Raw genomic sequence first — 15,780 nt, 5'->3', positions numbered from 1 at the left:
GTTAGGAGGAAGTATGACATATGTCTGCATGGCGATGGTGCAAGGGACAAGGTCCTCACTCTTTTGATTGCAGTGCGTATCACCGCGGTAGATGGTGGGGAGCTTACTGACCATCAAAGAAGTAAATTCTATGGTTAACGGAGACGCATGATTGTCACCAGGGAAACACTTTCCATTATTTTTCTTTTTAGTTTAAAAAAATCTATATTTTTATGGAAGCAATTCTTGTAGATACTAGATTCTTTGGAGAACAAGTTCCAATTTAATTTGTTTGTAAGAGTGTGTAACAATGGTAGAAAAGATGTTCCAGCTTGCGAATTCTATGGATGCAAATACTCATTTCTTTGGATGCAAATTCAAAATTCTGTGGAAGCAAATTCCTTTTTATTCGGATGTAGAAACCAGATTATTAAGAGGACAAGTTCCAATTTTGTTTTGAAAGAGTCTATTACAATGAACAAAAAAAATATGTTTGATGGAAGCATGCATTTGTAATGTTGGAAGCATGGCGTCTCCATTGAGATTTGACAATGCAAAATTGTTTTTCATGTTGGTCAAAAATGTCACCATATATAGAAGCAATATACAGTTAATATGAAAGCTAATTTGCTGGCCGATAGAAGGAAAATGACTTGATATGCTTTCACTAATAGAACATGAATGCATCATATACACCTGGTTTCACATACTACAGATTTCGATACATCCGGTTTCACATACTGCAGATTTTGATACACCCGGTTTCACATACTGCAGATTTTGATACACCCGGTTTCACATACTGCCGATTTTGAAACATGGAGAAAGCAATCCACAAAAAAAAAAATTGACGGAGCAGTAAAAAGGCAGTTAATGCGTCTGATGCGTTTTTATATTAGTTATTAATGGAGACAAATCTTAATTACTCCCTCCTTTCCGGTTTATAGGGCTCATCTACAAATTTTCAGATTTTCATTATACTACGCTCATTTTGAGTCTAGTTGAGTTAAAGTGCTTTGAGTCTCACACCATATTTAATTCATAGAGATAAGGGAAAGCAAATAGTGGTCATGCATGCATATTTTTCTACATGCATCATGCAAGTCCAATGAAAGGGAGGATGCTACATTTATTGCCTTGGAAATTGAATATGTGATAAACATTTCATTGGCTGGTTAGAACTAGTGTCATCCACTCGCAATTCACCTTGGTTAATAAGATTTCAGATTTGAGCCGTATAAACCGGAAGGAGGGAGTAGTGCACCACATGCAATCTTCGTAGGCCCACATCTATAATCAGACGTTTCAGGATGCTTTCATCCAACGATGCAAGACTAGTATGATGGGAAGCCACCATCTGATTGCTAGTGTTTCCCTTTAAAAATTTAGCAATTAAAGCTCCCAATGCATTAGTGCTTAATTTGTTGTTGCTAATCATCCTTTGTTTAATGACTTTGGAACTAAAGTTGTTCATGGACTTCTTTCATTCAAGTGTTTTGCCAAGGTTCACGCGCTTAGCATTGTACTCCCTCCGTAAGTGTATGTATAGACATTTAAGGACAAATTATGAAGTGAAGTAAAAAAGTGCAATAGAAACGTGCAAGCCACCATCTCTCTTATCTTTAATTACCCAACCCACAATAAGCTAAGTGTATAGAAATTAAGGAGACTATGTGTAAAATGTTATTGGACCTGATTAATGTGTGATGAGAGAGAAGCATTTTTTTACTATTTTAAAATGCGTTGGAAAGATAAAAATACACTTTCTTATGGATAGATTTTTTAAAACCAAACGAACACTTTTTACGGGACGGAGGGAGTATGAGTATCTTTCTGGGTCATTACACTCATCTCTCTTTTATTAAGCCACATCAGATTTTTTTACCTATATGACAGCCTTAACTGGGATTGGCATTTTGAGTGTTGAGTGCTAAAGGCATCATTTTTCCCAGTTGAAGGCGACGGGGCTCCTGACCCGATGTTTCCTGTTCTCCCATGCGATGTGGCCGAAGTCCCACTCGCCGGCCCTCCTCGCCTTGCTGCTGAACTCCACGCTGTAGCTCCTCTTCTCCATGGGCCACCTGAACTCCAGCGCCGCCGGCGTCACGGCCACCTTCACTCCGTCCGGCACCGCCACCGTCACGTTGTAGCTCTCGGGGCACGCTGACACCATGGTGACCGTCCGCGTCAGCGTGCGCTCTAGGCCGCCGGTCCGGCCGTCGAAGACCACCACGAACGACGGGTGATTGAGGTTTGCCACGCCGCCGGGGATCGTCCGGGCGCACTTTGTCAACTCCGGCACGAACAACCGCATCTGCTCCACCGTGTAGTTGAGGGTGCAGAGGAAGTCCACGTAGTCCTCCACGTTGTACACCAGTCCCGGGTCCATGGCCAGCCGCGGGATCACCAGCCCGGCCCCGGCCGCTAGCGGCGTCGCGCTCGCGCCCACGGGACTGCCGCTGTCCACCATGTCCCTGCCGTTCTTGTCGAGAGGGCCAGCAGTCGTCATCAGCGCCGACCGGATCATGGCCGGCGTCCAATCGGGGTGCCGCTTCTTGATCAGGGCCGCAACTCCGGCGACGTGTGGGCACGCCATCGACGTCCCGGAGATGATGTTGTACTCCACTCTCCGCGGGTCCATGTCGGAGCCAGACGGCGAGGCGGCACTGGACCAGGCGGCGAGGATGTTCACCCCGGGCGCGATCACGTCGGGCTTGAGGATCTCGGGGACAATCGGGTTGGGGCCCCGAGACGAGAAGCCCGCCACCATCGGCGCCCGGTTCTCGCCGGTGACCGTGCGGCAGGTGAAGTTGAAGGAAGCCACCGGGTATGCCACCGACGACATGTAATCGTCCAGCTTCTTGCCGTCGGTGGAGCTGAGAAGGAGACCCGGAAGGGTGAAGGGTTGGGCCGTCACCGCGTCCGAGAACCGTTCCTTACTGTCGCCGGCAATCATCCCGGCACCGCCGGCTCTCTCCACGTAGAAGCCGGCCCAAGCGTCAGCATCCCCTGAGCACACCACGACCTTGCCCATGACCCTGTCGGGCGTCAGGTCGTCCTCGCCGCAGTCGCTGCGCACTAGCGGCAGCTGTGGCTGTGACTGTGAGAAGGGGATGTTGTAGAGGGACTGGCCGGTGAGCACCACCCCGTTGCCGAGCCTGAGTGTCGCCGGGAACGCCCGGTCCGTGGTGGCAGCGCCGACGGTCGTCATCCACGGGGCCACGTTGGATATGCTGGACGCTTCCGGGCCTCCGTTGCCGGCCGCGAGGACGACCAAGACGCCTCTGCGCTCGGCGCCGAACGTGGCGACGGCGAGGACGTCGTCGTACAAGGCTTGCGCGGGGCCTCCGAGGGACATAGAGATGATGTCGACGCCGTCGCTCACCGCGGCGTCGATGGCCGCGGCAACGTCCGAGGAAAAGCATCCGATGGGAAGGCACGCCTTGTACATGGCGATCCTTGCCTTGCGCGCCACGCCGCTCGCTCTCCCGCCGGCGAACTTGAAGAGATCAGCGGAGTGGACCTCGGAGCCAGCAGCGGTGGACGCGACGTGCGTTCCGTGGCCTTCCACGTCCCTCGGGCTCGGATAATCGCCGTCGCCGGCACCGACGAGGTCGTGGTGTGTGAAAATAAAGGACCTGGCGCCGACGAGCTTGTTGCTGGAGGAGCACAAGCTGGCGTTGAATCCCACGCACTTGCCCCTCCAGGTGGACCTGACGGGGCCGATCCCGGCGTGGTCGAAGCTGGGGTGCTCCGGCCAGATGCCGGTGTCGATGAACCCGATGATGACGCCGTCGCCGAAGTCGGAGTCGGGCCACGCGCCGAAGTCGTCGTGTAGGCCCATGAACCATGGCGACCTAGTGGTCTGGGTGTCGTACACCGTGTCCTTGTACACGCGGTACACGCCGGGGACGGTCGCCATTCGCTTGGCCTCGCCATCCGTGAGACGAGCCGCGAAACCGTGCATGACGGTGGCGTAGGTGTGGCGGAGGATGCCGTCGGTGTTGTTGCCCACCATGGACGCGTACTTGGACGGCTTGACGAGGTGGTCGGTGAGGACGATGTAGGTGCTCGACGGCTCCTCCTCAACCTCATGGCAACTCACCTTCTTCACATTGACAAGGAGGACAAGTAACAGCAGCTGGGAGCAGCGCAACATCATCGAACCCATTCTTGTTGAACCAGCAATGCTTATTACACTTACTTAGGGCTGCTTGTTAATTATTCTTATATTTCGTTGTTGAAGATATTTCGTTCTTAATTATTCTTATATTTCGTTCTTAATTATTCTTATATTACCTACTAGCTAGGTGCAGCTAGCATTTTCCCTTTCGTTGTTGAAGAATTTGCTTCTGTGTGATTCTCACGGTTAAACAATTGATTCCTCAGCTGTGTGAGTGAGGTTGTGTTTGTGTTTGTGTTTGTGTTTGTGTTTGTGGTGGAAGAATGCATCCGAGCGCTAGGTTTTATATATAAGGCTTGAGCAGCTTACTGTGACGACGTTACCCATCCAAGAAGATAAATAATTTGCATCGCACAACTGCCACTGACCGTGACAGTATTCTCGCTAATTGTTTTTTAAACGGTCTTCAGAAAAAAAGGCTTCAGTAATTGCTTGAATATATTTCAAATAGGTTTCGGAGTTCGCGTATTGCGTGAAGAAAGCAAATCACGCCACAGCCCGGCATGTTCCTTCATTGTTTTCGTCTTAACAAGTTGAGACTAGAAAACAAGATCCTTTAAATTAACTTTTACGGCGCTCCTGATATTGTACCGTGCCGCCGGAGGTAAAGGAGTGCCGACAGGCGATAGGTGAAGCTCGACGAGTGAAAACAAACAAAGTACCCATGTTAGCAAGTGTGAAAAAAAAGCTAAAGACCCGCATGTTTAAGACATGTTTAAAAAACAAACAAAGTACCCATGTTAGCAAGTGTGAAAAAAAATAGTTTGGGTTTCAGAACTTTATAATGCCATAACTTTTGAACCGAGCATTTAAGTTAAGATCAGTATTCACCGTTGCACTCCTCCCAATGTGTTCTTCAGAACTAGATCCCAAATGAATATGTTTCGTAAAAACAAAGTTTTGTCCCCGTAATGTGCAACTGACTAGTTGTTGATGTGCAAGCTTCTCCGCAACTCATCGATGTGCAATTTTCATTGCTGCACCTCGGTCCCAAGTTAGTGCCTACCAGTGAGATTTGTAATTTTGTCTGCTATCCAGGCTAATTGCATGATAGTCTCTTCCTGCCCGTGAATGTGCAGTTTTCACTGCAATGGAGGGCGTGCGGTGCGGCCAGGCAGCGGGGTGAATAGAGCACTGCAATGGAGACGCGGCCAAAGGACTCGATTGCTTTTCAGATTTATTTTTAGGGTTCCTTGTGTTAATTTCCAGGATTATTAAGTAACTTTAGTTTTCTCAGGGTCTTGTTATCATTGTATTGTTCACTACGTTGAATAAATGTCCTGGAAAAAGCTTACATTTAATGAAATGGACGAGGCACTGAAACTTACGTTTAAAAAAAGAACTAAATAATGCAGTGCACTCGCGTGAGTTTAGGGTTTTTCTTTGCCGTCTTGTGATACTTGAGGATGACGGCAAAGATGTCAGTCTTGCCGTTTGGAGCTATCATGAGGCTGATGGTAAAAAGGACTAACGCCGTTCGTTATGTCGGCCGTTCCATCTGTTAGTGTTTTTGCCGTCTACCAAATGAGTTGACGGCAAAATAATTTCACTAACGGTAAAAAATTCGCCGTCTGCTCTCTTGTGGGCTGACAGCAAAACTACCCTTTGCGGGCATGATGGATGGCGACATTATTTACCGTTATGGGCTGACGGCAAAAATAATTTTGTCTGTAATTATCTAGTGATTTAAGGAGATTTCTCAAGATAAATATGACGTTCATCAGTGACCAAATAAACAAATACTACTGTGCTGCTCCTTGGTTGTGGAGGCCAATGCCCTGTTAAGCTGGTGTTTAGTCGATTATGGACTAGCGTGCCATGCTCTGTCTATTCGAGACAAGCCGCGGTTATGGACCTCTCACTTCAGTGTCTGATGGAAATTAAGTCACCACTCACCACCCCTCCAACGAGACGGTAATTCTGAAGGTGGCAAAAGAATGAGATATTGGGGGTTGATCCTTCCAGAGATCTTTATGAGTGAAAGACTTATAATGCAGGCAAATTATCATTATGAATGCTCTAACTGTATAGAGATCATTATCTGGGCAAGCTAACTGAAAAGTATGAAGCCATCTTTGTTATGCAGAGCCTTCCTACACTCCTGCAGAAAACTGTAAGATTGATAGTTAGCAACTACTGTACATAAGTGCTCAGAATACGTAATTTCTATTATGTAGCAAATCTACATATATTCCAATGCTCTGTCTATCCGTATATTGCATTGCACTTTATGCTATCACTTGCAAGCACCTGGGAGCTGGGGTGAAATGTTACTCTTAAAGTAAAGGATACTGTTGTGGAGCCCTGAAGCCAGTGCCATGTCGTTTGAGCTCTAGATGGCTTCTTATCATAAATTATCGGATGTTCCATGTGTAATCAAGTTAAGGACTCCTTTGATTCAAAGGAAATTCACAGGGCTTCTCAACGATTAGAATCCGTAGGAATTTTTCCTTTCCTAAGAAATTGTTTGTGCAGGGACAAATAGTTACCCCTTTCTCCTGAAATGTTGATTAATTTTCGTTTCGGTTGAGAATGAGGCACTCCTAGGTTAAGAAAATTAGCAAAGTTCATGCCCAATTTTCTTGACCTAGAAGGTGCCCGATTCCCAACCTAAACAAAATTTCGGTTTGCTCGTTGCACCAAAAATGTTGAAGAGTTGTGCTTTGCTAAGTCAGAGCATTTCCTAAAAAATATGTTATGGTTTGGTGGAACCTAAATTTGGCCTAGCCAGATTTTAGAGGGAACGATGCCACTGTCTAGTAACTTCATCGTATTTCATGCAAGTCCTTATTAGTGGTAGCAGGTGATCTGCAGTGTACATTATTTAGACTGCTTTCCTTTTATTACGGTAATAGTTAATTATTTAACTGAGCTTATACTAGACACTTTTTGGGCAAAACAAGGTTTCCTGTTAATGTAACAAGAGGAATGGTTGTATTCTCAGTTTTTCTCTAAATCTGAGAACAATAGATACTACCCAGGTCTCATCCAATAACTCTAGTAGCTTTTTTCCTATTTAGAACGAACATGGCCAACAACAATGAGGCCTGCGGTTCGGACAAGCCATTCTGGGACCTGTCCCAGGAGATGGAGGAAGAACCTTACCGCTATGAGGACGCTGTAGAAGACACCGATCCCGACTGCACAACCCCTAGTGGCGTCGGGGATGACACCACTGATGGTGCCGCCGGGGATGCCACCACTGATGATGGCAGCGAACGCACAGATGGCAGCCAACCGAAGAGTCAACGGAATGACCGGCGCACAAACGTGCTCGGCACCGTCAAGGAGGAATTTACTGAAGTGTCCTCGAGTGGGCATCCAACGGCGGCCAAAGAATTAGTCGGTGGGTACGCGGGACAACTCGGGTGCATTCTGTTGGGGAGCGTCGCAAGGGAAACAAAAATTTTCCTACGCGCACGAAGACCTATCATGGTGATGTCCATCTACGAGAGGGGATGAGTGATCTACGTACCCTTGTAGATCGTACAGCAGAAGCGATTAGAGATCGCGGTTGATGTAGTGGAACGTCCTCACGTCCCTCGATCCGCCCCGCGAACAATCCCGCGATCAGTCCCACGATCTAGTACCGAACGGACGGCACCTCCGCGTTCAGCACACGTACAGCTCGACGATGATCTCGGCCTTCTTGATCCAGCAAGAGATACGGAGAGGTAGAAGAGTTCTCCAGCAGCGTGACGGCGCTCCGGAGGTTGGTGATGATCTTGTCTCAGCAGGGCTCCGCCCGAGCTCCGCAGAAACACGATCTAGAGGAAAAACTATGGAGGTATGTGGTCGGGCAGCCGTGAGAAAGTCGTCTCAAATCAGCCCTAATACCTCAGTATATATAGGAGGGAGGGGGAGGGAAGAGGCAGCCTCAAACCCTCAAGGTTTGGCCGAAATTGGAGGTGGAGGAGTCCTACTCCAATCCTACTTGGAGTAGGATTCCACCTTCCCACTTGGAAACTCTTTCCACCTTGTGTTTTTTTCTTCTCAAACCTTATGGGCCTTAGTGGGAACTTATTCCAGCCCACTAGGGGCTGGTTTATCTCTTCCCATAGCCCATGAGACCCCTTGGGGCGTGACACCCCTCCCGATGGTCCCCGGCACCCCTCCCGGCACTCCCGGTACACTACCGATGAGCCCGAAACTTTTCCGGTAATGCACGAAAACCTTCCGGTAACCAAATGAGGTCATCCTATATATCAATCTTCGTTTCCGGACCATTCCGGAAACCCTCGTGACGTCCGTGATCTCATCCGGGACTCCGAACAACATTCGGTAACCAACCATATAACTCAAATACGCATAAAACAACGTCGAACCTTAAGTGTGCAGACCCTGCGGGTTCGAGAACTATGTAGACATGACCCGAGAGACTCCTCGGTCAATATCCAATAGCGGGACCTGGATGCCCATATTGGATCCTACATATTCTACGAAGATCTTATCGTTTGAACCTCAGTGCCAAGGATTCATATAATCCCGTATGTCATTCCCTTTGTCCTTCGGTATGTTACTTGCCCGAGATTCGATCGTCAGTATCCGTATACCTATTTCAATCTCGTTTACTGGCAAGTCTCTTTACTCGTTCCGTAATACAAGATCCCGCAACTTACACTAAGTTACATTGCTTGCAAGGCTTGTGTGTGATGTTGTATTACCGAGTGGGCCCCGAGATACCTCTCCGTTCACACGGAGTGACAAATCCCAGTCTTGATCCATACTAACTCAACTAACACCTTCGGAGATACCTGTAGAGCATCTTTATAGTCACCCAGTTACGTTGCGACGTTTGATACACACAAAGCATTCCTCCGGTGTCAGTGAGTTATATGATCTCATGGTCATAGGAATAAATACTTGACACGCAGAAAACAGTAGCAACAAAATGACACGATCAACATGCTACGTCTATTAGTTTGGGTCTAGTCCATCACATGATTCTCCTAATGATGTGATCCCGTTATCAAGTGACAACACTTGCCTATGGCCAGGAAACCTTGACCATCTTTTGAACAACGAGCTAGTCAACTAGAGGCTTACTAGGGACAGTGTTTTGTCTATGTATCCACACAAGTATTGTGTTTCCAATCAATACAATTATAGCATGGATAATAAACGATTATCATGAACTAAGAAATATAATAATAACTAATTTATTATTGCCTCTAGGGCATATTTCCAACAGTCTCCCACTTGCACTAGAGTCAATAATCTAGTTCACATCACCATGTGATTCCAACGAATCCAACACCCATATAGTTATGGGGTCTGATCACGTCTTGCTCGTGAGAGAGGTTTTAGTCAACGGTTCTGAAACTTTCAGATTCGTGCGTTCTTTACAAATCTTTATGTCATCTTATAGATGCTGCTACTACGTGCTGTTCGGAAATGCTCCAAATATCTACTCTACTATATGAATCCGTTTCACTACTCATAGTTATCCGGATTAGTGTCAAAGCTTGCATTGACGTAACCCTTTACGACAAAGTTTTTAACCACCTCCATAATCGAGAAAAATTCCTTAGTCCATTAGTTACTAAGGATAAATTTCGACCGCTGCTAGTGATTCAATCATGGATCACTCTCTGTACCTCTCAACATACTTTGAGTCAAGGCACACTTCAGGTGCGGTACACAGCATGGCATACTTTAGATTCTACGGCTAAGGCATAGAAGACGACCTTCGTCTATTCTCTTTATTCTGCCGTGGTCGGGTTTTGAGTCTTACTCAAATTCACACCTCACAACGCAACCAAGAACTCCTTCTTTGCTGGTCTATTTTGAACTCTTTCAAAAACTTGTCAAGGCATGCATCTTGTTGAAACTTCTATTAAGCGCTTTCGATCTATCTCCATAGATCTTTGATGCTCAACGTTCAAGTAGCGTAATCCAGGTACTCCTTTGAAAACTTCTTTCAAACAACCTTGTATGCTTTACAGAAATTCTACATTACTTCTGATCCACAATATGTCAACCACATATACCTATCAGAAATTCTATAGTGCTCCCACTCACTTCTTTGGAAATACAAGTTTCTCATAAACCTTGTACAAACCCAAAATCTTTGATCATCTCATCAAAGTGTATATTCCAACTCCGAGATGCTTGCACCAGTCCATTGAAGGATTACTGGAGCTTGCATACTTGCTAGTATCTTTAGGATCGACAAAACCTTCTGGTTGTATCACATACAATGTTTGCTCAAGGAAACCGTCGAGAAAACAATGTTTTGACATCCTACGTGCAATATTTCATAAATAATGCATCAACAACTAACATAATTCTAACAGACTTTTAGCATCGCTACGAGTGAGAAAGTCTCATCATAGTCAACTGTTTGATCTTATCGAAAACATCTTTGCGACAAGTCGAGCTTTTCTTAATAGTGACTTATCACCATCATCGTCTGTCTTCTTTTAAAGATCCATCTTTACTCAATAGTCTTATGACCATCAAGTAGTTCTTTTAAAGTCTACACTTTGTTTTCATACATGGATCCTCTCTCGGATTTCATGGCTTCCAGCCATTTGTCGGAATCTGGGCCCACCATCGCTTTCTCCATAACTCGTAGGTTCACTGTTGCTCAACAACATGACCTCCAAGACAGGGTTACCGTACTACTCTGCAGCAGTACGCGACCTTGTCGACCTACGAGGTTTGTAGTGACTTGATTCGAAGCTCAATGATCACCATCATCAGCTTCCACTTCAATTGGTGTAGGCGCCACAGGAACAACTTCCTGCGCCCTGCTACACACTGGTTGAAGTGATGGTTCAATAACCTCATCAAGTTCTACTACCCTCCCACTCAATTCTTTCGAGAGAAACCTTTCCTCGAGAAAGGATCCGTTTCTAGAAACAAACACTTTGCTTTTGGATCTGAGATAGGAGATGTATCCAACTGTTTTGGATATCCTATGAAGATGCATTTGTCCGCTTTGGGTTCGAGCTTATCATACTGAAACTTTTTCACATAAGTGTCGAAGCCCCAAACTTTCAAGAAACGACAGTTTAGATTTCTCTAAACCTCAGTCTATACTGTGTCATCTCAACGGAAATACGCGGTGCCCTATTTAAAGTGAGTGTGGTTGTCTCTAATGCATAACCCATAAACGATAGTGGTAATTCGATAAAAGATATCATAGTATGCACCATATCAAATAGTGCGTGGCTATGACGTTCAGACACATCATCACACTATGATGTTCCAGGTGGCATGAACCGCGAAACAATTTCTACATTGTCTTAACTGTGTACCAAAACTCGTAACTCAGATATTCATTTCTTATGATCATATCGTAGACAGTTTGTCCTCTTGTTACGACGATCTTCACTCTGAAACGGATTTGAACTTTTCAACATTTCAGACTTGTGATTCATTAAGTAAATTCCTGTATCTATTCAAATCATCAGTGAAGTAAGAACATAATGATATCTACTGCGTGCCTCAGTACCTATTGGACTGCATACATCAAAATGTATCACTTCCAACAAGTTACTATCTTATTTCATCTCAATGAAAACAAGGCCTTGCTCATGTGGTATGATTTGCATGTCACTAGTGATTCGAAATCAGGTGAGTACAAAGATCCATCAGCATGGAGCCTCTTCATGCAATTTATACTAACATGACTCAAGCGGCAGTGCCACAAGTAAGTGGTACTATCATCATTAACTCGTATCTTTTGGCACCAATATCATGAACATGTGTAACACTACGATCGAGATTCAATAAACCATTGAAGGTGAATATTCAAGAAAATAGAGTAACCATTATTCTCCTTAAATGAATAATCGTATTGCAATAAACACGATCCAATCATGTTCATGCTTAACGCAAGCACCAAATAACAATTATTTAGGTTTAACACCAATCCCGATGGTAGAGGGAGCGTGCGACGTTTGATCATATCAACCTTGGAAACACTTCCAACACGTATCGTCACCTTGCCTTTAGCTAGTCTCCGTTTATGCCGTAGCTTTCATTTCGTGTTACTAATCACTTAGCAACCGAACCGGTATCCAATACCCTCATGCTACTAGGAGTACTAGTAAAGTACACATCAACATCATGTATATCAAATACACTTCTTTCGACTTTTGCCAGCCTTCTTATCTACCAAGTATCTAGAGTTGCTCCGCCTCAGTGACTGTTCCCCTCATTACAGAAGCACTTAGTCTCGGGTTCGGGTTTAATCTTGGGTCTCTTCATTAGTGCAGCAACTGTTTTGCCGTTTCACGAAGTATCCCTTCTAGCCCTTGCCTTTCTTGAAACTTAGTGGTTTTACAAACCATCAACTATTGACGCTCCTTTCTTGATTTCTACTTTCGCAGTGTAAAACATCGCGAATCGCTCAAGGATCATTGTATCTATCCTTGATATGTTATAGTTCATCACGAAGCTCTCACAGCTTGGTGGCAGTGACTTTGGAGAACCATCACTATCTCATCTGGAAGATTAACTCCCACTTGATTCAAGTGATTGTCGTACTCTGACAATCTGAGCACACGCTCAACGATTGAGCTTTTCTCCTTTACTTTGTGGACAAAGAATCTTGTTGGAGGTCTCGTACCTCTTAACAAGGGCACAAGCATGAAATCACAATTTCATCTCTTTAGAACATCACTTATGTTCCGTGACGTTTTACAACGTTTTCGGCGCCTTGCTTCTAAGACATTAAGTATTTTGCACTGAACTATCGTGTAGTCATCAGCAACGTGTATGTCGGATGTTCATAGCATCCACAGACGACGCTTGAGGTGCAGCACACCGAGTGGTGCATTAAGGACATAAGCCTTCTGCGTAGCAACGAGGACAATCCTCGGTTTTACAGACTCAGTCCGCAAAGTTTGCTACTATCAATTTTCAACGAAATTTTCTCTAGGAACATATAAAAACAGTAGAGCTATAGCGCAAGCTACATCGTAATTCGCAAAGACCATTAGACTATATTCATGACAATTAGTTCAATTAATCATATTACTTAAGAACTCCCACTCAAAAAGTACATCTCTCTAGTCATTTGAGTGGTACATGATCCAAATCCGCTATCTCAAGTCCGATCATCACGTGAGTCGAGAATAGTTTCAGTGGTAAGCATCCCTATGCTAATCATATCAACTATACGATTCATGCTCGACCTTTCGGTCTCATGTGTTCCGAGGCCATGTCTGCACATGCTAGGCTCGTCAAGCTTAACCCGAGTGTTCCGCGTGTGCAACTGTTTTGCACCCGTTGTATGTGAACGTTGAGTCTATCACACCCGATCATCACGTGGTGTCTCGAAACGAAGAACTGTCGCAACGGTGCACAGTCGGGGAGAACACAATTTCGTCTTGAAATTTCAGTGAGAGATCACCACATAATGCTACCATCGTTCTAAGCAAAATAAGGTGCATAAAAGGATTAACATCACATGCAATTCATAAGTGACATGATATGGCCATCATCATGTGCTTCTTGATCTCCATCACCAAAGCACCGGCACGATCTTCTTGTCACCGGCGCCACACCATGATCATCCATCAACGTGTTGCCATCGGGGTTGTCGTGCTACTTATGCTATTACTACTAAAGCTACATCCTAGCAAAATAGTAAACGCATCTGCAAGCACATATGTTAGTATAAAGACAACCCTATGGCTCCTGCCGGTTGCCGTACCATCGACGTGCAAGTCGATATTTCTATTACAACATGATCATCTCATACATCCAATATATCACATCACATCATTGGCCATATCACATCACAATCATACCCTGCAAAAACAAGTTAGACGTCCTCTAATTTTGTTGTTGCATGTTTTACGTGGTGACCGAGGGTATCTAGTAGGATCGCATCTTACTTACGCAAACACCACAACGGAGATATATGAGTTGCTATTTAACCTCATCCAAGGACCTCCTCGGTCAAATCCGATTCAACTAAAGTTGGAGAAACAGTCACTTGCCAGTCATCTTTGAGCAAAGGGGGTTACTCGTAACGATGAAACCAGTCTCTCGTAAGCGTACGAGTAATGTCGGTCCAAGCCGCTTCAATCCAACAATACCGCGGAATCAAGAAAAGACTAAGGAGGGCAGCAAAACGCACATCACCGCCCACAAAACCTTTTGTGTTCTACTCGAGAAGACATCTACGCATGAACCTAGCTCATGATGCCACTGTTGGGGAACGTCGCAAGGGAAACAAAAATTTTCCTACGCGCACGAAGACCTATCATGGTGATGTCCATCTACGAGAGGGGATGAGTGATCTACGTACCCTTGTAGATCGTACAGCAGAAGCGATTAGAGATCGCGGTTCATGTAGTGGAACGTCCTCACGTCCCTCGATCCGCCCCGCGAACAATCCCGCGATCAGTCCCACGATCTAGTACCGAACGGACGGCACCTCCGCGTTCAGCACACGTACAGCTCGACGATGATCTCGGCCTTCTTGATCCAGCAAGAGAGACGGAGAGGTAGAAGAGTTCTCTAGCAGCATGACGGCGCTCCGGAGGTTGGTGATGATCTTGTCTCAGCAGGGCTCCGCCCGAGCTCCGCAGAAACACGATCTAGAGGAAAAACTATGGAGGTATGTGGTCGGGCAGGCGTGAGAAAGTCGTCTCAAATCAGCCCTAATACCTCAGTATATATAGGAGGGAGGGGGAGGGAAGAGGCAGCCTCAAACCCTCAAGGTTTGGCCGAAATTGGAGGTGGAGGAGTCCTACTCCAATCCTACTTGGAGTAGGATTCCACCTTCCCACTTGGAAACTCTTTCCACCTTGTGTTTTTTTCTTCTCAAACCTTATGGGCCTTAGTGGGAACTTATTCCAGCCCACTAGGGGCTGGTTTATCTCTTTCCATAGCCCATGAGACCCCTTGGGGCGTGACACCCCTCCCGATGGTCCCCGGCACCCCTCCCGACACTCCCGGTACACTACCGATGAGCCCGAAACTTTTCCGGTAATGCACGAAAACCTTCCGGTAACCAAATGAGGTCATCCTATATATCAATCTTCGTTTCCGGACCATTCCGGAAACCCTCGTGACGTCCGTGATCTCATCCGGGACTCCGAACAACATTCGGTAACCAACCATATAACTCAAATACGCATAAAACAACGTCGAACCTTAAGTGTGCAGACCCTGCGGGTTCGAGAACTATGTAGACATGACCCGAGAGACTCCTCGGTCAATATCCAATAGCGGGACCTGGATGCCCATATTGGATCCTACATATTCTACGAAGATCTTATCGTTTGAACCTCAGTGCCAAGGATTCATATAATCCCGTATGTCATTCCCTTTGTCCTTCGGTATGTTACTTGCCCGAGATTCGATCGTCAGTATCCGTATACCTATTTCAATCTCGTTTACTGGCAAGTCTCTTTACTCGTTCCGTAATACAAGATCCCGCAACTTACACTAAGTTACATTGCTTGCAAGGCTTGTGTGTGATGTTGTATTACCGAGTGGGCCCCGAGATACCTCTCCGTTCACACGGAGTGACAAATCCCAGTCTTGATCCATACTAACTCAACTAACACCTTCGAAGATACCTGTAGAGCATCTTTATAGTCACCCAGTTACGTTGCGACGTTTGATACACACAAAGCATTCCTCCGGTGTCA

The 15,780-nt window shown here is 45.7% G+C and overlaps 1 protein-coding gene across 1 annotated transcript; it reads right to left on the bottom strand.

Moving 5' to 3' along the window:
* Positions 1-1,793: 1,793 nt before the first annotated feature.
* On the bottom strand, positions 1,794-4,266 carry LOC123404077 (subtilisin-like protease SBT1.7). The gene has a single exon (XM_045098006.1). It carries the CDS (start codon positions 4,148-4,150, stop codon positions 1,919-1,921), a length of 2,232 nt encoding a protein of 743 aa, XP_044953941.1. The 5' UTR covers positions 4,151-4,266; the 3' UTR covers positions 1,794-1,918.
* Between the last annotated feature and the right edge of the window lie 11,514 nt (positions 4,267-15,780).

Source organism: Hordeum vulgare, chromosome 6H (genome assembly GCF_904849725.1).
Source record: "Hordeum vulgare subsp. vulgare chromosome 6H, MorexV3_pseudomolecules_assembly, whole genome shotgun sequence".
NCBI classification, from domain to species: domain Eukaryota; kingdom Viridiplantae; phylum Streptophyta; class Magnoliopsida; order Poales; family Poaceae; genus Hordeum; species Hordeum vulgare.
The sequence above is the reverse complement of the archived record's forward strand: the minus strand, read 5'-3'. Positions and strand labels throughout refer to the sequence as shown.

Excerpts from the sequence above, each read along its gene's own strand:
- LOC123404077 (XM_045098006.1), bottom strand. The coding sequence starts at position 4,150 with ATGGGTTCGATGATGTTGCGCTGCTCCCAGCTGCTGTTACTTGTCCTC.